Source organism: Rattus norvegicus, chromosome 1 (assembly GCF_021556685.1).
Source record: "Rattus norvegicus strain SHRSP/BbbUtx chromosome 1, alternate assembly SHRSP_T2T, whole genome shotgun sequence".
NCBI lineage: Eukaryota > Metazoa > Chordata > Mammalia > Rodentia > Muridae > Rattus > Rattus norvegicus.
The window spans coordinates 98184391-98207188 of NC_141534.1; the positions used below are offsets into that span (position 1 = coordinate 98184391).

A 22798-nucleotide genomic window follows, 5' to 3' on the forward strand; every position below is an offset into this window, starting at 1 on the left:
TTTCATTCTTTCTGGTTATAATATTTTGGCTCACAAGAGATGGTGTACAGTACTTAAAAAGGGAGGGTTAAGTTCTGTTTGAGACAGGGGAGGACTAAGCTGCTCAGGCTGCATTGAACATCTGAACTCAAAGGATCCTTCTGCCTCCGCTTCCAATGTATTTGCCTATGCAACAGAGGTCACAGGCATATGTCATAGTGCAGTTTTAAAGAGTTAAGTTTATTTTCTTTTCTCCCCCTTTAGACCAAGTCCTTGTTAAACATATAAAGCTGTCCTTGAACCCACAATATTCCTGCCTCGTTTTCCATACACTGATATTACTGGTGGAATCACAAAGAGCTTGAAGTTTAAGATTGAGGAAAGCCTCCTGCTGCAGTTTATTTTATAATATTCTACTAAGTGACTTTCAAATCTATTCCATTTCTTTGATCACTGCTCTTCTGAGAAGAAGGCCTGTGCCTCTGAAGCAGTACAGCAATAGACACAACGGGGCTCACAGAGCAGTTACTGACTCAGAGCTGCACATTACACTTCCCCTTTCCTAACATCTTACTGATCATGGTGTTAATTCTGCTACAAATAACAAAATGTGGTGTATATGACTAGTAATGAATCCAAAAATAACTTCAGAAAATGCACAACCTCCTTGAGTGGAGATCACATTCTTATCATAGTTAAAAGAAAATTTAATGTATTTTGTGTGAATTTAGAAACTTTTTGGAGACAGCGTCTTATTGTGTAACCTTGGCTAGCCTGGAACTAACAGATCCATTGCTTCTGCACCCCAAGTGCTGGGATTAAAGATGTGTGCCACCACTCCCAGCTTTATTACTTTTTGGAAAAAGATGGATTTTATTTTTATCCTGTAATGTGTTTGTGTTGTGCACCTAAAAGTGAGTACTTCATAAGGCCAGAAGGTGTCAGGTGCCCTGGAGAAGTCCCCTGTGGGGTTGATACCCCCCATAAGGGTACTCTGCCAGAGCACCAAGGGCTCTTGCTCAGCCACCTGTCTGCCTCTGAAATCCAAACATTTTAGTTGATGAAGTTCCTTAGGCTTTCTGTAACACACATTTATGTAAATATCCAATCAAATTTTAATATAAATACTTCTGTTTTCAAGTCTTTAGTATGAGTGAAGGAATCCAGCCTTACTTTTTTAAACTATAAGTCATCATCACTTACAGAAATAACCAACCTTTCTCCACTATAATTTAATCTAGAAATCTTGTTTTGTTTGAGACAGAATTTCTCTGTTTAGCCTCGGCTGTTGTGGGTTATGTAGACCACGCTAGCCTCAAACTCAGAGAACAGCTTGCTGCTGCCTCCCAAGTGTTAGGATTAAAGGCGTGCATCACCACTGGCCAACCTAACCTAGAAATACTAATCATCTACTTAATCCTACTCCTTCCCCACCCCAGCTGTGCTGAGGATCCAACTCAGGAGTGTACGGCCAGGGAGTGCTCTACCACTAGACTGCACCACCAGCCATCACACTTACACTTAGAGCAGAGCTGTTTCCAACACTGCACTTTTTAGTCGTCTCTAAATCAAGTCTTACAGTTTTATTATACCAAGTGGGTAAGCTTGTTACTTGCATCTTTCAACTATGTTCTGATGTATGTCCAGGTTTATTTATTTTTTTGCAGCAATTTATTTGTGATTTTCATGTATTTAGTGTTTTGCCTGCTTGCATGTATGTACCGTGCACACTCAGTGTCCACAGAGGATAGAAGTTGGAGTTGGATGCCTGAGGTTGGAGTTATGCATTACTGTGAACCTCCACATGGGTGTTGGGAATTAAATCTGGGTCGTTGGAAAAAAGCAGCAAATGTTTCTAACACCCCCCCCCAAGCTATTTCTCAAATTTCTATTTATTATTATTTTCTCCTCTCCTCTCCCTCTCACTTCTATTTTTATTTTAAATATATTAAATTCTACTATTCCATTTAAATATCATGAGAAGACTTCTCAATACTGATTCTTATTCATGAACAAGGTAGGTTTCTCTCATTACATCAAACTTTTCTCAAAGATTTACATTTCTTAACATATTTCATACATACTTTTGATTTCTCATTATTGAGAGCGGTTTCTTTTATCTCCAATATAGCATATAGACTGTATTAAGACAACTATAGACTTAAATTTTTTATTTATACTTATGTGTTAGGAGTGTGCGTACCTAAGTGCACTACATGTGCAATGCCCTCAGAGGCCAGAGGAGGGCATGAGATTTCCCCTGAAAATGAAGTTATAGATGGTTGAGGCACAATGGGGATGTTGGGAACTGAACCTAGGTCTTCTGCAAGAGATGTTTTTAAATGAGTAGCAGTGAATAGGTATCTATATTTATGATGTTAGCAAAAATTCTTGTTGAACTTTAATATTAAGTCTGATATTGGCTATTAATTAAGAAAGCTACCATTTACTAAGCATGTTCTATGGAAGACACTAATGCCAGCAACACTGCATAGATGGAAAGAAATCGTATTCTTTTTGTTTTTTATAAGACAAGGTGTGGTGGTTTGAATAGGTTTGGCCCCCACAGACTCTCAAGTGTTTAAATTCTTGGCCAGAGGGAGTGGCACTATTAGGAAGTGTGGCCTTGTTGAAGGAAGTGTGTCACTTTTGGGGCAGGCTTTGAGGTCTTATATGCTTAAGCTGTGCCCAGAGTAGCACACAGTCTCCTGCTGCCTGCAGATTAAGATGCAGACCTCTCAGCTCCTTCTTCAGCATCATGACTGTCTGCATAACACCATGTGTTCTGCCATGGTGATAATGGACTAAACTGAAATTACAAGCCAACCTAAATTAAATGTTTCCCTTTATTCCAAGGAAAAGTCCCATTTCATAATTCAGAAAATTAAGGCTTATTTTTTTCCATAAAGAATAAGTATGCATTTATATTAGCCTAGAAAAGTCTGGAAAAAAACTAGCAAAATGTAAAATATCCTCATTTATAGGAAGCAAGATTATGGCTTTGTTTCATTCCTTATGTTTCTATTTCCAAGTCATTTACAGAAAATCTTGAAAATAATACACACACATATATATTTAAATTTTTACTTTTAATTATGTTTGTATGTGAGGGTATGTTTCAGTTCCCATGGAAACCAGAGATTATGGGTTTAGATCCCACTGGGGAGGGAATCATGGACAGTTCTGAGCTGTCCCTTGTGGGTGCTGGGAACCAAACTCAGATCCTCGGCAAGACTAATTTAAATCCTCTTAACTGGAGCCATTTCTCCAGCTCCACAATCAGTAAGTCAGCTGCATGGACAACACTGACCACAGTGACTTTAATGCACAACAACAAAACATACAGGACTGTCTTTATTAGCACTGCCTGATTTTGATATTTCCCATCTTTGCCCTGCGACTGCTCCACCTTTATGAAGTGAATCTACACTTTAATCCTGAACATAAAACAATGGCCTTATCACACTGAAGGCAGCCATGGACACAGCACAAACAGGGCTGCGTGATTAAAGATTATGAGATTGGTAGAAAGACAGACTTTTTCAAAATGAAAACAGGATCCTTTAAGCTGATTAAATTGTTAAAATGTCTAGGCTTCAGGGTGTCTGCCAGTCCAGATCTCAATCATGACTTGCATCTTCAGAGGTACTACAAGATCACTTTTGTGGTGATTACACAGACAGATGGTTTTACAGTCTGTGGGGTGTTAAGTAAGACTAAAACCATGCATATCAACAGTTTATTTCTTTTGATGGGTTATCAAGTTAGCCTAGTACAGAGTTCAACCTTCAGTGGCACATCTGGGACTAATCTGATAAACTTTGTAAACAAATGTTAAACTGCATATTATTTAAATTTCAATGTGTAAAACTAAAAAAAAAAAAAATAGTGGAAGTCATCCAGCAAAACATTTATTGTAATACAGTAAGTAGGAAGAATAAAATCCTGAACCAGCCAGGTAATCAGAAGGCTGAGGCAGGAATATACCGAGTCATACCGAGTTAGCCTAAGATAAGCAATGAAACCCCCTCACACCAATGATACACGCTGTTTACAGACCTTCAGAGCAAGGCAAAGACCACTACAGAAGTGTGGCAAGCACTCAACGCAGAGCAGCTTACCTTGGGCCAGCTGTGGTTTTACAGATCTTGTATCCTGCGTGAAGGCCGAACCAACTGCATTGCTCTGGGATAAGGTACCACTATTTGATGCTTCTGTTCCAAAGGATGTCAAGGAGCTCCCAGCTTGAAAAGATTTTTAAAAGATCAGCATTTTCCTGATTGTTTTGGTACCCACTCTGCACTTTATAAAAACTAATAATCCTGAGCTCTCTTAGAGAGATGGATCAGAGGTTAAGAGCACTGGCTTTCTTCTAGAGGTCCTGAGTTCAAGTCACAGCTCATCTATAATGAGATCTGGTGCCCTCTTCTGGCCTGTAGGCATACATGCAGGTAGAACACTATACATAATAAATAAATCTTAAAAAACATTAATAATCCTTAAAATTATACAAAACAATTTGGGAAATCTATAGCAGTGTAGTGGGAAAAAAAGGACTATGTAGTCCTATAGCCTTCAAGCAAATAGTTTTTGGAACACATGTAGCACTGTCTTAGGAACTTGCCAAAAATAATGACATAATCAAATGGTGAATAGCAGAAACAATACATTAGACACATACTAATTTCAATTACTGTACCAACAGGTGAACCTGCAGATCCTCTGCTAGAGCTTTCCACCATTTAAGTCAGTAGACAACAGACTCTGTAATGCTTCCCACTCTGAAGGAACTGTGCTGCTGCACTCTGCCCAAAGCAGATAAAAAGAGTGGGAATCAAATATACAAAGCACTCAATCCAGGAAGGTTGCTCCTGTATTTGAGCAACTTCTATTTCATCTCTCATTTGTATACTACTCTACAATGGCAGTTAAAATGAGCTCTTACAAAGTACAAATTTGATTACTCCTCTTATAAACTACTACCTCTGTTTATAAAGCCCTGGTTCCCTGCCCCTCTTACATCACTTTGTGTATTTGAATCCCTATAAACTGTAAAGTGTTTATTTACACTTTGCTCTTATTTTTTTTTTTTTTCTTTTTTTCGGAGCTGGGGACTGAACCCAGGGCCTTGTGGTTGCTAGACAAGCGCTCTACCACTGAGCTAAATCCCCAACCCCTACACTTTGCTCTTATAATGAAATCTATTCATTTCCAGAGTGGTCAACTCCAGTTTTTCAACTACTTCTAACCACTTTCAGCCATGCTGTTTAAAACACTTTGTTGCTCCCAGAACCCTCCAATTTGATAAACTCTACTCATCAACCCCTTAAAAACCATCAGAATGTAGCAGTCTCACATATGGGCGCATTCTCACCCACACAGGCACATTCCAGTCAGGTGTCTGTGCTGGTCAGCTCTGGAAGAAACCAACTATCACACCCATAACCCCGGGAAAGTAGTGAGCATATTTAAAGATCTTGTGTTGCCAGGCAAGATGAACATCAAGGCACTTACTCTGGAGGGTGTGAGCTCCAATCCTCTTGCTGCTGGCTGGAGTGCCAATCAATGGCAGCAAACTATGTTGTAATCCTCTCACCTGCCCCCTGCTCCTTGACTCAACTCTGCTACTGATTCCCTCCTCAAACAATAATCATTATTATTTGCTATGAGGGCCAGGCTAGCCTCAAATTCAAAGTCTTTTGCCTCAGCTTTCCAAGTACTGGGGTAATAATAAGCATGAGCCTCCCAATCACTTTTTATCCATGGCTTAAGAAGAGTCAATTAAGGTTTGTATTCTCTATGGAGATATCCAGCTGCTACAGCACTATCTGTTAAAATGGTGATTTTCTTTCCTCTGATAGATACCTTTATGGAAAAAAAAATCAGTATTTGGGTGGGTCTTCTTCTATTCTTTATTTTTAATTATCCATATTTGTCTATCTTTATGCTAATAATTCAGAGCTCTTAATATTCTTTGTAATTCTTGAAATTGGATGGTATAGACTTCAAACTTCCATTTTAAAAACACTGATGAGATTTTTGACTTGAATCTTGAGTCTGTGAATCAATTCAGGAGAGTGTGTCACCTGACATGTTTTGACTCTCAAGCCGTAAGCATGGATTATGTAGAGCGTTAGTCTCTCAGAAGTTGTGTGGTTCTCTGTGGAGCAGGGTGACCTCAACTTGAGCACTCACTGCACTCTCGGGTCAGACAATGCTTTGTTATTAGGAGTTGTCCCACACCCTAGACTCTCTACCCACCACGTGCCAATGTGGCTCTACTTTTAAAAGTCCAAATATGGGTTGGGGATTTAGCTCAGTGGTAGAGCGCTTGCCTAGCAAACGCAAGGCCCTGGGTTCGGTCCCCAGCTCCGAAAAAAAGAAAAAGAAAAAGAAAAAAAAAAAAAAAAGTCCAAATGGAGTCCTGGCCCTTCACTGTCAAATGTCCTCTGGAGAACGTGGGCAGTTTGGTCCATCTCCAGTGAGGAAAACCATCACAGAAACATCCTTCGTCTTCCACTCCTGGTTATGTGGCACTCCTTACTGCCCTACTGCCGGAAGCAGTGCTGTGTCATATATCCCGACACTCTGTTCAGATCAGGTGCCAGCAAACGTGCTCTACAGGTGGTCTTTGTAAATCCACCTTTCATCTGTTACCGATCAACTAGCTTGCACTATTTCAAATTATTTATTCATTCAAACTACCTTTATAATTCCAAATTTATTTTTTGTGGCTTATGGAACTTGTCTGTAGCCCCTGATAGGATCAACGACTTCTAATTGCAGAGAACTAATATTCACCAACTGTGAGGGCTCTAAAAGCTAACATACATTTAGGGTTGCATTTTATTTTAGTTTTGTTTTTTGAGGCAGGGTCTCACTATGTAGTATGGGCCGACCTAGAACTCACTATGTAGACCAGACTGGACTCAATCTCAGATACCTGTCTGTCTTCTCCTTCTAGAATTAAAGGTGTGCACCGCTATGTCCAGCCATTATTTGGGATTGTTACAGAGTTCTAATGAACTGACCTCTGTATATGAAGGCTGACGGCAGTAGTGACCTTTATGAGCTTTGTTACTAATGTGTGTGACTGTTCTTTCTCACTGTCTTGGTGCCTTTTTCCACTCTTGCCAATTAAAAATTAATCTATACAAGGGACTGGAGAGGTGGCCCAGCAGTTAAGCATATGTATTACTCCTGTAGAAGACCTGAGTTCAGCTCCCAGGCCTCATGTCAGGTGGCTCACAACTGCCTGTAACTCCAATTCTAGAGCATTTGATCCTTTTCTGAACACCTCCACCCTTTCCAAATAGAATAAATCTTTAAAATATTATTTAACACCAGAAACCTAAGAGAACCATCAAACAGCTGGTTGATCAACCAACTAAAATGCAAGCGTCTGGGGGCTGGGGATTTAGCTCAGTGGTAGAGCGCTTACCTAGGAAGCGCAAGGCCCTGGGTTCGGTCCCCAGCTCCGAAAAAAAGAACCAAAAAAAAAAAAAAAAATGCAAGCGTCTGTCTATTTGGGTCAATACTCTGCCTGTAAGAGCACTGAACTTCAGCGCAGCATGGCACACCAGCAAATAAACCTGTGTTAACTATTCCTGCTGAACTTATCGACTGGGGTAAACAAATGGGTATCAAAAAAAGGGTGCCTCAGTGTGATTGATCTATTTTTGAAGGCAGCTATTCACAAACTTTCCACGTCCTCTGCCTTAGTGTTAGATAGATGGCTCAGCAGTGGAGAACATGACTGCTTATGCAGAGGCTCTGGGTTTGGTCCCCAGCACCCACAGTCCTAGGGCATGTGATGCTTCTCATGATGGTATAGGCTCCTGCACACATGTGTGTACACAAATGCATTCAAGCAAGCAGAAAGACAGACACACACACAAAGTTTAAGTAAATAAATTTAAAAACCAATCAGTCTTTAGATCCTTTGCCTCTACCTCAGTGCTGGGCACTCAAGTATGCACCAGCCCACCCAGTTAACGTGGTGCGAGCATCAGACCCAGGGCCTCCTGCATGCAAGGCAAGCACTGTGCTGCACCCCAAGATTCTTGCTTTGTACTACTTTTTTTAATTGGGCATAAGGGTAAAACACCCTTTTTTACATGTTTATGGGACCTATGCATTTTTTCTTTTTGGGAGGTGGCAGGGGGTAAAGGGAGTCGGGGAAACAGGGTTTTTTTGTATAGCCCTGGCTATCCTAGAATTGGCTCTATAGACCAGCGCTAGCCTTGAACTCAGAAATCTGCCTGCTGGAATTAAATGTGTCACTATGACTGTTTTTTTTTTTTTTTTAAATAGGTATGCATGTGTGTATAGGAGGCACTTGTACATATATATGCAAAGTATGTGTGTGTCAAGGCCAGAGGTCAACATTGGGTATCTTTCTTAGTTGTTTCTCATCTTCTTTTTTGAACTGAAATCACCAATTCATCTAGGCTGGCTGGCAGCAAGCTCCAGGGATTCATTTATCCCTGCCCTTGGCCTCTCTACCCTTCTCCACTGCTGTGCCTGGCTTTTACGTAAGTAATAGGGATCTGAACTCATTGGCTAACTCACAGTCCTTAATGGCTAAGTTAACTCTCCAGTCCTAGACATTTGTTGTAGTGAGTTACAAACTCTTAACTGTGTTGAACTGCTGATCTTCTCCACTATTTTTGGAAGCTTTCATTATAAAAATTAAATAATGTAATAGAGTAAAATCAATGGCAAATAAAACTATTATGAAGGAATACTAATACTAAAACAGCTCCAAACTTAAGATGGTTGATTACAATTAATCTACTTCATAGTAACTGGAAAGCATGGTGATTTAGTAGAAATTATTCTTTAAGTTATTTCCTAGGTTAGCTAGTCATATGCAGAAAGCCAAAGCTCTTGGTCAGCCATGTGACTGGAGGAGCAGACACACCCATTTTACCATGTGATATGCAGCCAAGCTAGCAGGTGATAAGATACGTCAGATTCCCACACCCCTGTCGTGCCTGCAAATGTCATCTGTATTTATACAACAGATTCTGTACTTCACGGAAAGTGGGTTTTGGCTACACTCATTTTTTAAAACTGGATCAATGCATTACTCTGCATTAACATGTTTGGTGGGTTAGGAGGATTAAACACTTATTTGTTGCTCCTTTATCTACTAAATGTTTAGATGTATGTGCCTGAGAGGATGTGTACACATGTGTGCAAGAACCCTAGGATGCCTGAAGAGAGCACTGAATTGCCGGAACTGGAGTTACAAATGGTTATACTATATGGGGCACTTGGTATCAAACCTGGGTTTTGTATAAGAGCAGTATGTACTCTAACCGCTAAACCATCTCTCCAGCTCCTTAAATGTATTTTGACATATTTACTACAATGTATGTTTTCGAAGCAAGGTCCCATATATTTTCTATCTTAGACAAGCCTCAAACTTGCTGTTTCTGAGACTGAGCTTGAACTTCCTTTTTTTCGGAGCTGGGGACCGAACCCAGGGCCTTGCACTTGCTAGGCAAGCGCTCTACCACTGAGCTAAATCCCCAACCCCAAGTGTTTATAATCTTAAAGCAAAGATAAAATAACATTTTCAAAAGTTTTGGCAAGTTTTATATACCTTTGTAGTTAAGAAACTGAGAAGAGAAAAAGAAAAGAAAAGAAAAGAAAAGAAAAAGAAATCACTACATACCAACACCAACAGCACCAAACTGTTGCCCAACTAATGTACTTGGACTGAACTGACTGTATGCTGGCATCCTGCCAAAAGGTCCATAGGAACCCACTGACTGGAACGAGGAAGATGACGAACCTAGTGAAGACTGAAAGAAAACCACAGGTTAGTTATTCTGTTCAAAGCTTCATAACAAAGATCAGTTATTTTTAAAGCTTTTTTAAAAACATGCTGAGTTTAACTGTTAGACAAAAAAGCAATTAATTATAATGACTTACAGTACATACCGAATTCACCGAAAAGGATGCAGAAACAACATCCTACATAAAACTGTTCATGGTTTAAGATCTCTAGATTAAGTCAAGAAACATTTTATAATAAACTGTAACATGGTGGTTTACTTAGTCAACTTGACTGTACTGAGATGTGCTCAGACGATCAGTAAAGCATCTTCTGAAAGCCTTCTCCAGAGCTGAGTGATTAACGGAAGACAACTGTCCTGAACCTGGCTGCCACCAATAGGCTCAAATCCAGATGGAGCAAAAGAGAATGAAGGATGACTGCTCTCTACCATGGACATGCTTTCCCTCCTTCTTGGCCATTCCAAGGAGAGCACCCTCAGTTACATATTCCTGTTGAACGACAAATGTGCCTACTCTCAGATCTCAACAGACCTAACAAAGTGAACTAAAGATTCTGAAATTATAAACCAAGATAAAAACCTTTCCTCCTTTTACTGTATTTTTCAGGCTAATGGAGTGATCAACTTACTAAATTAAAAAAAAAAAAAAAAACAAAACAAAAAAAACAGGGCTGGAGAGATGGCTCAGAGGTTAAGAGCACTGGCTGCTCTTCCAGAGGTCCTGAGTTCAAATCCCAGCAACCACATGGTGGCTCACAACCATCTGTAATGGGATCCGATGCCCTCTTCTGGTGTGTCTGTGAATGGCTATAGTGTACTCGTATAAAAATAAATAAATTAATTAAAAAACAAAAACAAAAACAAAAAACCAAACTTATATGCACACAATTTATAATACATATATATTGTATTAAATGATCTTATAAAACATCCTACAATAGAAATGTGATTTCTGTTGAAGACTACAGGGAAGAAGCTAATTTATGGCAAGATCGTAAGTTTAAAAAAAATGTATTGCGGGGTTGGGGGTTTAGCTCAGTGGTAGAGCGCTTGCCTGGCAAACGCAAGGTCCCCAGCTCCGAAAAAAAGAAAATGTATTGCTGTATGGGGGAGGTGCTTTGATGTGCAAATAGAGGAATGGAGGATAACTGGTGGGAGTCAGTCCTCTTCTACCTTGTTTGTCCTAGGGATAGATAGAAGTCACATCATCAGATCATTTACTTACCTAGCTATCTTGCTAGTTCAGACTTTATCTTTCCTTCTCTGCTAATAAGAGCACATGCCAGGGACTCGATATGCATGGTTGCATAAGTGAAGATTTATGGTTGAAGTTGTCCCTTAACACCACCTGATTTATGTTCACCTACGCTTTTCTGTTTCCACAAAGCTCATATTCAAAGTAACTGGTAACTGAATGATAGATGTAAAAGACACTAAGTTAACAGCCGCATCTGGCATGGGAGCCACCTCTGGTACAGCATTGTCTCTTCTTTCTCAGCTTAAAAGACTCATGTTTTGGTAAGGTTACTTTATATTTTGTTGCCCCAAAATAAAAATTAAAAGACAAAGATCTAGTTTGCAAAGATGAAAGTTCCAATTTCTAATCAAAAAGCTTCTTTTATATTCAGAAAAAATTAAGGTACTCTTATTAAAAATGTTACTTTAATAAATATTTCATATCTCTTCTTTTTTCTAACCCTGGTACTAAAGAGTAGACCCAGGACTTTGTTTATGCTAGGCAAACACTCTACTGAGCTACGCTCTTTGCCTCATTTCACTTAGATGGACTATGTAGGTATCTTCCTTTAGTAGGCAGAAGAAAAACCTTAGGAAAGATATACATTTTAAAAGTAATTTGTAAGATGTAACCAAGAGAAAAATCCTGTGAGGACTACAATCCCCATCTCCTGCTTTCTCCCTCACCTTTGCTTGCTTATTTTAGTTTCTAGGTAAGATCTGTATAGCCTACAGGTCACTGTGTGGGGGAGAAAAGCCTAACTGTTTCCTGCTGTGCACACTACCGGCACCTCTGAAGAACTGGAGTTGCAGGTATGGGCACCCTTGCTCATACATCTGTTTTTAAACATTTTTTTTTAAGATTTATTTATTTATTATATATAAGTACACTGTAGCTGTCTTCAGATACACCAGAAGAGGGCATCGGATCTCTTTACAGATGGTTGTGAGCCACCATGTGGTTGCTGGGAATTGAACTCATGACCTCTGGAAGAGCAGTCAGGTGCTCTTAACCGCTGAGCCATCTCTCCAGCCCATACATCTGTTTTTAATAAAAGATGCAAACATTCAATTCTAAGACTACTTTGGCTTACTAGTTTGCCATAGGGTGGCTTTGGCAAGGGAGAGATGCCCACCTAGCCTCTCACTACTTCCAAGACAGGTTAGAGAGCAGAGAGCTGGCCCTGCCCCTCACTGGCTGCAGCACTGGGGAGAGCAGGCCCTGCAGCTTGCCTGGGCAGTACAGTAGAGCTGCCCCTGGTGGAGTTGGTATAGGTGAGCCAGAACTGGGGATATGAGACCAAGAGAGCTGGCCCTGTCCTTTGTTGGCTGTAGCATTGGGTGGCCTAGCTGGGGCAGTGCTGGAAAGCCTGCCCTGGTGGTGTATGAGGAAGAGCTGGTGGGCTGACCAACTCAGCTACCTCCCAGATACAGGGCTTTGAGTTACCAAGTCTACTACATCTGTGAATTGCTGGATTGTGTGAAAAGGCCAGTCCTGCAGATCCAAAGCTGTAGGATCTCCACGACACAGGGCAACAAAAGGATGTCCAAGAGGAGTCCTGATAAGAATTCAGTACTAATAGTGTATCAGAAGCCAGAGGCCTTAAAGTAGACTGAGGACTCCTTGCAATGCTCATTTGCAAGTAAAGATGTGTTAACAAAAGGATATACTGTGTGACACATTACAGCTTCCGTGATAATGGTTATTATTTTTTATTCTATCTTATTTTATTTTCTTTGAGGAAGGGATATTGCAAGGGCAGAGGGAGGATACAAAGGGAATGAATAGGATTGGGGTGCATAATGTGACAAATATAAAGAATCAATAAAAAGTTAAAAGAGAATACTTTGGCTAATTTTTAACCTGTCACTTTAAAGAATTTATGTTAAAACCCTTCTATGCTTGTGATATCTTACTATATACCATTGTATATTGTATAATGCATACTATAATTTAGCACCTCCTCCATTTAACCGAATTATTTTATTCCTGAGTAGCTATTTGCACCCTGGTTTGTGATATGAACCATTATCCGTATAGTGTAGAGGCATGGGTCCTGATTCTGGAATCTTACTACCTGAATCCATTGAAATTGTGATTCCTCACTTAAAAAAGAAAAAGAGAATTGAATAGCAAGTGGAAAGAGTACCAGGAGGACCAACTTTTAAGTGTAGTGTCTGTGCATTTTATTAAAAAAAAAAAAAGTCTTATGCAATTAACTTTCAATAAATGGTAGCCATTGTAACTACATAGTGTTGAAACTAGAAAATATTATAAAATGTATTTAAATTCTTAGCTACTTCTCAGTTTCAACTTAAGATCTTTAAAGAGACCTATAGAACATTATTCAAGTAATTTTATGTATTCAAGTTAACTTCTAATTAGTAAGTTACATGAAGGTTCAAGAAAGCCAAAAAAAAAAAAAAAAAAAAAAAGCCAAGCCTATCCAGGTGTAACTGTACCTCTGAAAGGCAATTTGCTTCAGTTACCTGAACAATAGCTGGGTCCTGAGGCAAAGAACACTGTGGTTTGGGCGGCTCACAAACAGTGAGGTCTTTAATGTCACTTCCCCGGAATATAATATATTCAAAGACTTCATCTCGAGGCGGTATTGGACGATCTGTTGGTCTGTCTTCTGTACCGAAGGATCGAACTGGTAAGAAAATAGAAGAGATGAGATGTATGCTTGCTACTCACTATATTTAGGAAGGGCCTGAGGATTCTGTTCCAAATACCAAGCATCAGTTCTCAAACACCATTCATAAGAAAATATTTATTACCATGTAGTCAAACATTTTTAAAAGAGTAAACTAGAACACATTTTGCTCAAAGCAGAATGTATTCCACTTAGAAGCCTAGTGTCATGAGGCTGTGTTCTCACAATTTTACTTCTATTTTTGGTGGCTGTTTGTGGTAAGGTATGAAAATGTCCTTTTTTCATTGCTATTTATTTTTTGGTGTTTTCATTCAGCAAAATAAAGATCTGATAACTTACATCATAGTTTCTGGTTGGGAAAGGGTGACAACAATCAATTTTCTGGTATATAAAACCCAAAGTTTAAGTTTTGAGGCAAGGAGAAACCAACGAAGGTAACATTTCCTTTGGTGAACAATAAGTCTTCCAGAAGCTAAGTTTCCATGGGCAAGATTAAAATGCCTGTCACCTAAAATAGTTGTGCTCAATTAACTCAGTATTTAACACTGAAGATGGAATTAATCAAAGTTAAACTATGTTTTACATGCAATAGAGTAAGCTGGGTATAAATGAAGAACTCCACTGAATTACTCTCTGAGAACAGTGTTCGGAATCTGCATTTGAAGCCACTCCTGAGTCTCTTATACTATTTTATGATTACTACCTCAAGAAACTACTGAAAATGTCAGCATCCATGTGATGTTCCAAATAAGAAAGCTTGAAAGATACATACTGTTCATGGCAAGAGTGCATGAGGTCAGAAATGGATCTGCAGTCAATTTTTCATAGAAGTGATCCACAGCTAGATTGAGAATAAATGCTTTTTCAGTTTAATGTCTTGCTTCCATACTCTAAAGATTCCTAATACGTATGTTTCAAGAAAAACTATGGCATCATTATTAGGTTTGCAGAATGCCCTTCTCTGAAATGTAAAGAAATGAAAATCGAAGGGAAGCTCAAAACAAAACTCTCTCTCTCTCTCTCTCTCTCTCTCTCTCTCTCTCTCTCCCTCCCTCTCTCTCTCCCCCCCCAGACAAAAACAAACAAACAAACAAACAAACAAAACCCACCAGCTCTCACCTATAATCCTAGCAGTTAGGAGGTTGAGGCAGAAGGATTGACCATAAATTCAAGGTTGGCCAGGATTATGATGAGACCCTGTCTCAGAAGACTTACAACAAAACAACAACAAAACCAAACCACGCCAAACACCTAAACACCCAGGCATGGTGGTACACTCCATGTTCCTTTACTTTATGTTCAGGGGAGCAACCTTAGATACAATGAAGGAGACCTAGTCTCAAAGATGACAATCTTCTGGATGCAGACTTAGTCTCAACTGGAAGAACAAGGGTAGAACTCAGGTAGAATCCTGTGCCCACTCTTCCTCCAAAGACCATCTCACTAGCAGACCAAGTAGGTAAATGAGGCTAGGACACAAATGCGGTAAGAAGCGCATGCGCAAGGCTTTAGCTGAGCATCGCTCTTCAGCCCACTTGCTCATGGTCAAACGATACGCAAGGAGGCAGGAAGCATGGCGCATATCCTCCCCCACAAAGTAATAAAAGTAAAAAGGTTTAGACTCTGACCTTTAAAAAAAAGATTTGCTTTATTTTAAATTATGTGTATTAGTATATGTTTGTGCCTAACAAATGCCCATGGAGGAGAGCAGAGGGTATCAGATGGATGCCTTGGAGATGAAGTTACAGGTGGTTGTAAACTACCTGATATGAGTGCAGACAGCAAACTTGGGACCTCTGCAGAAGCTGTACTGCTCTCTCCCCAGTTCCCACTTCAACCTTTTCTTTCTTTTTTTTTTTAAAGATTTATTTATTTATTATATATATAAGTACACTGTAGCTGTCTTCAGATACACCAGAAGAGGGCATCGGATCTCTTTACAGATGGTTGTGAGCCACCATGTGGTTGCTGGGAATTGAACTCATGACCTCTGAAAGAGCAGTCGGGTGCTCTTAACTGCTGAGCCATCTCTCCAGCCCAACCTTTTCTATATGAAAGGATGAAGAACAGAAAGCAAAATCCATCTTCATCACCACCACGATGAATAATATCCTAGGTTTCTCAGTTGCCATTAGCTTGTTCTGAAGTACAGTGGGTAAATCAAAGGCCCTTCTATAAAACCAGAGCTCAATTAGGGCTCCTTTCAACCTGTATTCAGGTGAATCTATGGTGAATTACAGAAATGAACAAAAAACAAAACAAAACAAAACAACAAGGAAACCCCAAACTTCTTTCCTTGTTTATAAAGGGAACACATACTGAAGGTATGTGAGAGAAAGTTAAAAAAAAAAAGGTTGCAGGACAGATACTGAGCTGATTCTGTTATAGATAAAAAGTTCTAGAGTAACAACACAAAAATGTTAAAACCCCAACCAAACACTTGAGGTTTTTACATGGTGATATAATAAGGCAAAACTTTTACAAGGATCTGCCAGTTAAGGGACCTCAAAACATTTCTAAATGGCACAGGATAGTCAAAGGAAGCTGATGTAAGCATATCTGAGGAAAAAATTATCCCCGATATTGTCTTCAGGTTGGATGTGATGGTAACCCCAGCATTCTGGAAGCTGAGGCAAGATTTGAAATTTGAGGCCAGTGGGGGTTACACAGTGAGACCACACACCCGTCATTGTCATTCTACTATCTTCTACATACATACTCATTAAGATTTGAACCATACTTATGCCAACCAGGCAAAACTTTTCAAAAGAGTACCTTTCATGTGATCAATAAATAGCCCCTATGACGTCTTGTAGGGAAATGGAAAGACGAAGCTTGGTAAGTACAAAGCTAGGTTTAATCCAACCTCTTAAAACAGTGCAACTGATCTCACAGCACAGTTCCCTGCTTCAGACTATCAGTTTTTTTTTTTGTTTTTTTTTTTTTTGATTCTTTTTTTCGGAGCTGCGGACCGAACCCAGGGCCTTGCGCTTCCTAGGTAAGCGCTCTACCACTGAGCTAAATCCCCAGCCCCCAGACTATCAGTTTTTACAAAATGCTATCAGTATGAACTTCCTACATTAAACCCTGATAAGTCATTATTGGTGAATACTTTTTAAGGCTCCCTATAGCATACCAGGAAAAAACATTAGCCTGCCACTCAAATGATAAATGAAGCAGATGTAGACATGGAAGTCAAGAACAATGGATAAGCTGGAACTCAAGCCGTTCACAGCTGTAGACTCCAATTATGTGTGAGGACAAATTAGAATCAACAGAGCTTAAAAATATATCCGAGGGAAACCCAGGAAAGCCATGGGTTTACAATAACTTAACAGGGAGCAGCTTAACAGCGAGCACTAACTAATAGAGTTTTGAGCCTTTCCTTCCCCAATTTTAATTTAACTACGCCACACAAAGACCGTACTGGAAGTGGCTACTCCCTCATAAAGAATGACAAGAATGAGAAAAATGAGGATTAAAGGAAATCACATGAAGATCAAAGAGCAGCTGTGACTGTGCAACATCTGAACTGAGATTCCAAGATGATTCTGGGGTATAGGGGTGAATTCCCTGGGGCAGAGACACGCGTTATGAAATGGAAAAAGGGATAAGAAACATAATGAACAAAAGAGTAAAGATCACAGTAAGACTTGTCTCCCAGAGTCGTGTGACTTGAGGCTTCCCGTGCTTTAGCACAGTACATGCAGAACAGGGACTACAGTGGGCCAGGTAAAAGGTGGCAGGGTCTTGGATAAGCCGGCTACTGTACAGATGCAGTCAATCAAAAGACATCTCAGTAGGTTATGGCTGCAGATGACTAGCTCTGGGAAGTGAGCGGATCTTAAGAGCTCTGACGTAAATAATGGATGAATCCGTCCACGGAGTCACAGCATGACAACACTATTCGGAAATCTGTTGGAGGGGAGATCCCTAAGAACACGCCCTGCGAAGATCTATTTTGTTCCTTGTTCTTCTCTATTTGCTTCCTGTTTGCCACAGGATCCTGGTGCTGAGGCATTTGCACTGTCAGCGGCTTCAATAAAGGGGCAAGCTGATCATAAACCCAGACCTCTAAATCATCTTCTTTTTTTTTAAAAAAGATTTTATTTATTTCATGTACGTGAGCACACTGTAGCTGTCTTCAGACACACCAGAAGAGGGCATCAGATCCCACTGGATCCCAGATGGTTGTAAGCCACCATGTGGTTGCTGGGAATTGAACTCAGGACCTCTGGAAGAGCAGTCAGTGCTCTTAACCGCTGAGCCATCTCTCCAGCCCCTAAATCATCTTCTTTTAAATAAAAAGGTTCCACCAACATGCAACCTTGAGGAAGGGGCAAATTTTAGGTGCTGTTATATTACACTCATTGTTTATTCAAGGACAGGAGAGCCGACTCTCTGAAAGAGCTTCAGTATGCTCTCCTAGCTTCAAGTACTTACAAGGCTATGCTCACCTTTACTTCAATCCCAGCACTCAACAGAGACAAGATAGATTTCTGAGCTCAAGGACAGAATGGACTATGCAGAAAGTACCCAGCCAGCCAGAACTACAAAGAGGAAAAATATTTAAAACTAAATATTTGTAAAGCAGAGATCTACAATGAAAATCAACAACCGGAAAAGGAGCACACATTTTCCTGGTCTAGAAAGGCTAATTTCCTTGGATCAACATGAAGTTGTAGTACAAGATACACTGTTGAAAAAAAGTCTCAAGAGCTCCAATAGGAAGCTGCCAGAAAGCTCACCAATAATATGTGTTTGTTGTTTTTGGGGATTTTTGGAGACAGTATCTACACCACTGGCTAGACTTCAGTTTGTGGTGATACTTCAGGATCTGCTTCTCCAGTGCTGGAGAGACAGCTCAGCAGTTTGGAGCACTGACTGCTCTTCCACAGGTTCTGAGTTCAATTCCCAGCAACCACATGGTAACAGGATTTATGCCCTCTTCTGGTATGTCTGAAGACAGCTACAGTGTGCTCATAATAAATAAATAAATAAATAAATAAATAAATAAATAAATAAATAAATAAATAAATCTTAAAAAAAAAAAAAGATGTTTTCTACACAGAAATAACCAGAATGGCACCAAATTTATTTGAAAAAGTAAATGCTAGAAAAACAACAGAGCAATGTTTAAAAGTATATGGGGTGGTTGGGGATTTAGCTCAGTGGTAGAGCGCCTGCCTAGGAAGCTCAAGGCCCTGGGTTCGGTCCCCAGCTCTGGAAAAAAAAGAACCAAAAAAAAAAAAAAAAAGTATATGGGAAGAGGGAAGAGGGGCACCTAGAGAGACAGCTTGGTGGTACAATGTTTGCCTAACTTGTGTGAAGCCCTAAATCCTATCCCCAGCACTGGGGGACGGAGCAGAACAAAGAGACAAGAGAGCTGGTAAGGCAGGTTACTACATATGTAGGACATAGGCAGACATATACCTCGAGTCCATGAAAAATTTCTCTCCCCTCTCTTTTGAAAAAATTTCTGCGAAACAAATTTTTAGGCAAAGGTCTTACTCCTTTTGTCTCAGAAAACTACAAAAATTTATGAATTCTCTTCCTGACACAAGACAAGATTCATTTATAACTTCAGGGGACCAAAGATCCCATGAAATCTACTCAATTAAGATTATCCTATTAGATAGGGCTGGAGAGATAGCTCAGTGGTTAAGAGCACTTGTTGCTGGGTTCCAAGCAAATGGTGACTCATGACATCTATAACTAGAGTTCCAGAGGACCCAATATTTTCTGATTTTAGCACCAGATACATGTGTGATGCACATACATACATACATACATACATACATACATACATTCATACATACATACAAGTAAAACTGGCAATAAGTTGGGGACTCCAGTGTAATTATTTGAATTAGAAAACCCATCAGTATAATTTACATATTAAAAACAAAGGAACTGTATCTCTGTGGTAGTGGCAGAGTTCAAGGAGAGTAGATATGACTAACCAGACACAAAGAAACTTTAGGTTGATAGAACTGTTGCAAAGCCAGATTCCAGTTCTGCTTCCTATTCTACCAAGGTAGGAGGAGTCTCGGCTGTACACTCCTGCCATCATGCAGACACGTGCCATGTCACCTTTCCCTGAACTGTAAGTCAATCAACCCTCCTAAAAAAAGTAGAAAAGAGGTGATAGCTGTATAACTCTTTCTGCTTTGTATACTTAAAATGGGTGAATTTTATACTATATATGGAAACTATATACTATGTATGTAATATTCACTACATTCTATCCAATAATTTTCTTAAAAAATAAGAGAAAAATTATAGCTGATGAATAGCACTTAATTGTAGTTGGGTATGGTGGTTAATACTTATAATCCCAGCATTCAGGAAGAAGCTGATTAAGGCAAGTTCAAAACCAGCCTGGTCTGCAGAGTTCCCAGCCAGCCAGGGCTTTATAATGAGACCCTTCAAAAAACAAACAAAAAGGACAAAAAGGACACATGCATTAATTCTAACGCAAACTAACTAACTAAAACTAACGCAAAGCATAACTTAGGAGAGGAACACACTGAGCATGGTTTTCTCAGCATCCAGTGTTGTCTATCTTTACTCCATTCCATCTGCTCTCAAATGAGGCTAGTTTCTCTGGAACCAGTTTTATTATTTACTTTATTGTCTCTAGAGAACAAGAAAGTAACCAGTTATATAAATGAAGTAGGAACTTGCTGGTCTAAGCACTATCTGAACAAACTGGGCTAACCCTTTAGTTATTAGCTCTGTTGACACCCTCAATTACTTCATAGCATTCTAGTTTCCTCTGTATTTGCCAATGCCAATTCTGAGCCTTTTGGGTGCCTTTCAGGGGTACAGCTCAGGTTTACCTCTTAGCTTTACCTTCTACCTACTTAGCTTAAAGGCTCAATTCTACTAAGAATTTGTTCTTTAAACTCATTTACTTGTTGTTTGTCGTCCTGAACGCATAGAAATCTGCTTGCCTCAGCCTCCCCAGTGCTGGGAGGTGTTTGCCACACTGGCCTTATATTGAATCTGCAATTCAGTTGGGCATTCTTTCTTTCTTTCTTTTTTTTTCCTTTTTCTCGGAGCTGGGGACCGAACCCAGGGCCTTACACTTGCTAGGCAAGTGCTCTACCACTGAGCTAAATCCCCAACCCGGACATTCTTTCTTGTGCTTGGTACTGTATTTGAATTTCCCAATGATACAACCAAGGAAACTGGAAGTGCAATTAGAGAAGAAAACAATACGGAGAGCTGAATGGATCAAAGTGCTTGGGTAGAAGGGTGGAGGTATGGTTTGTTCTTACTGACCAGCAGGCATATTATGTGTGTATACACATGTGCTACACACTGCATGAAGTCAGAGGACCTCGAGCAGAAGCTGGTTCTCTCCTTCATTCACGCTGGTCCCAGGTTATATGTATTCAAGTCACCCAGCCAAGTGCCTTTAAGCACTGACCCACCTCACTGGCTCTACTGTTTATTCTTAAGCTGATACATAAGAACACAGATATTGTACATATCAATGGGGTATCATGTACTGTTTTGTTACATGGATCCTAATTGTGTAATGTTTATGTTAGGTTAAACATAATGACTTTTTCACTTTTCTTTATTGTCAAACTTCCGAAATACTTGTTTCCAGTCTTTTGAAATTTATAGCACATTACTGTTCTCTGCTGCACATTGCCTGCTATTCTTTGCTGAGTTTAAAAAAAAAACCAAGAGATTGAAAGTAAAAACAGGGTATACATGTTGAAGGTCTGAAAAGCAGGAACACAGGAGGAGTCTCACAGAAAAGAGTAGGGGATGGAAATACAGCACGACTCCTGCGAAGTGGCTAAGACTGCTGAGGTGTGTGAATCCAAGTAAGGAAAAGTGAAGATGGTTATATAATGAGAGCTGTGATTTCTGCAAACTCATATGTACAAGAGTACAAGAGAGAGAGGTATGGGGGTGTGGAATGAGGAGGGTACAATTCTCTGACTCTAATGACTGATCTTGAAACGTAAACAGAATTAAGATAGTAAAGCAATGAGTGAGAAAATGATGAACAAATGATAAAAGTCAGGGTTTTAGCCACTAAGCACTTAAAAATGCTTTAATATTTCATTAAGTAGCTGATTACTTTTTATGCAACACTTTATGTAATTATCAGGATGAGTAAAAGTGAGGCACTACATCCTCATGGAAAAGATAAAAGATTCTAAGACCCTTGCCCATGGTCAAGGAGTACTTACTCTGTGTGGCAATCAACCTGTTGGGTCCCATGCTCTTCTAGAAACACATAAAACTAGACTAAGTCTGACCAACTCACACTTTACACGGAATGTTAATATAATCATGCTTCAACATAGCTGAAGTATTACTTTATAGCACTGTGAAAGAATGGGCAGAGTGTTCCTGGAGAACAACTAAGTTCAAGTTAACCAACTGTGCTTACTGTTGTTATCACTGCAGCACTGAGTTAAATACAGCTCTTGCTGTTTCTCTGCTTTCATGTTTCTCCTCTATTATTTTCTGGTGTGCACTGTTTTTTTCAGTATTATCATATGGAAAGTCATGGCTCATCTTATCCACCTTTCAAGAAAAACAGCACCTGAATTCAGACTCTTAGAAATACCCAGTATTCCTGTAGCTTGTATAGGAGCAACAACAAAAATACTTTGAAGCCTTAGTTTAGGCAACTTCTCTAAATAGGGCAAGTGAAAGAAATCTGGGCTTTAAATTTCATGAGATCTTTGCTGTTTGAGGTAGCAATTTTGTGAGTTTAGATTTATATTTTCCCATCATGCAAGTTGCTGCCAAGCGTGGTGGTTACATGCCTTTAATCTCAGCACTGTGAGGCAGAGGTAAGTAGATCTCATGAACTCGAGACTAGCCTACATAAAAAGACCCAGTCTCAAAGGTCAGTAAAATATCTCACAGGAACTTCCGATGCGTTCCTGCTCACTCCACTGGGACAGTGGTTTATCACTACGGGGCCAACAAACAATCAGGAGGATAAGCTAAGCCAGCTGACAAGACTCAAGATAATGAAAGACTCTGTTAACAGTTTACCACTTTTGTATCTGACACAAATCCCCTGCAGTTTAAGGGCAATTCATTTAAAAGCTACTGACTTGACACTCTTTTTCCAGGTTT

The 22798-nt window shown here is 39.7% G+C and overlaps 1 protein-coding gene across 11 annotated transcripts in view; it reads right to left on the reverse strand.

Annotated features, from left to right (window-relative positions):
• Positions 1 to 22798, reverse strand: part of Lsm14a (LSM14A mRNA processing body assembly factor) — a 44467-nt gene that overhangs the window by 15920 nt on the left and 5749 nt on the right. For all 11 annotated transcript variants that reach the window (NM_001438117.1, NM_001438118.1, NM_001438116.1 and 8 more), the window contains 3 exon segments: positions 4101 to 4223; positions 9662 to 9791; positions 13512 to 13675. In NM_001438117.1, the coding sequence (NP_001425046.1) occupies positions 4101 to 4223; positions 9662 to 9791; positions 13512 to 13675 (417 nt within the window).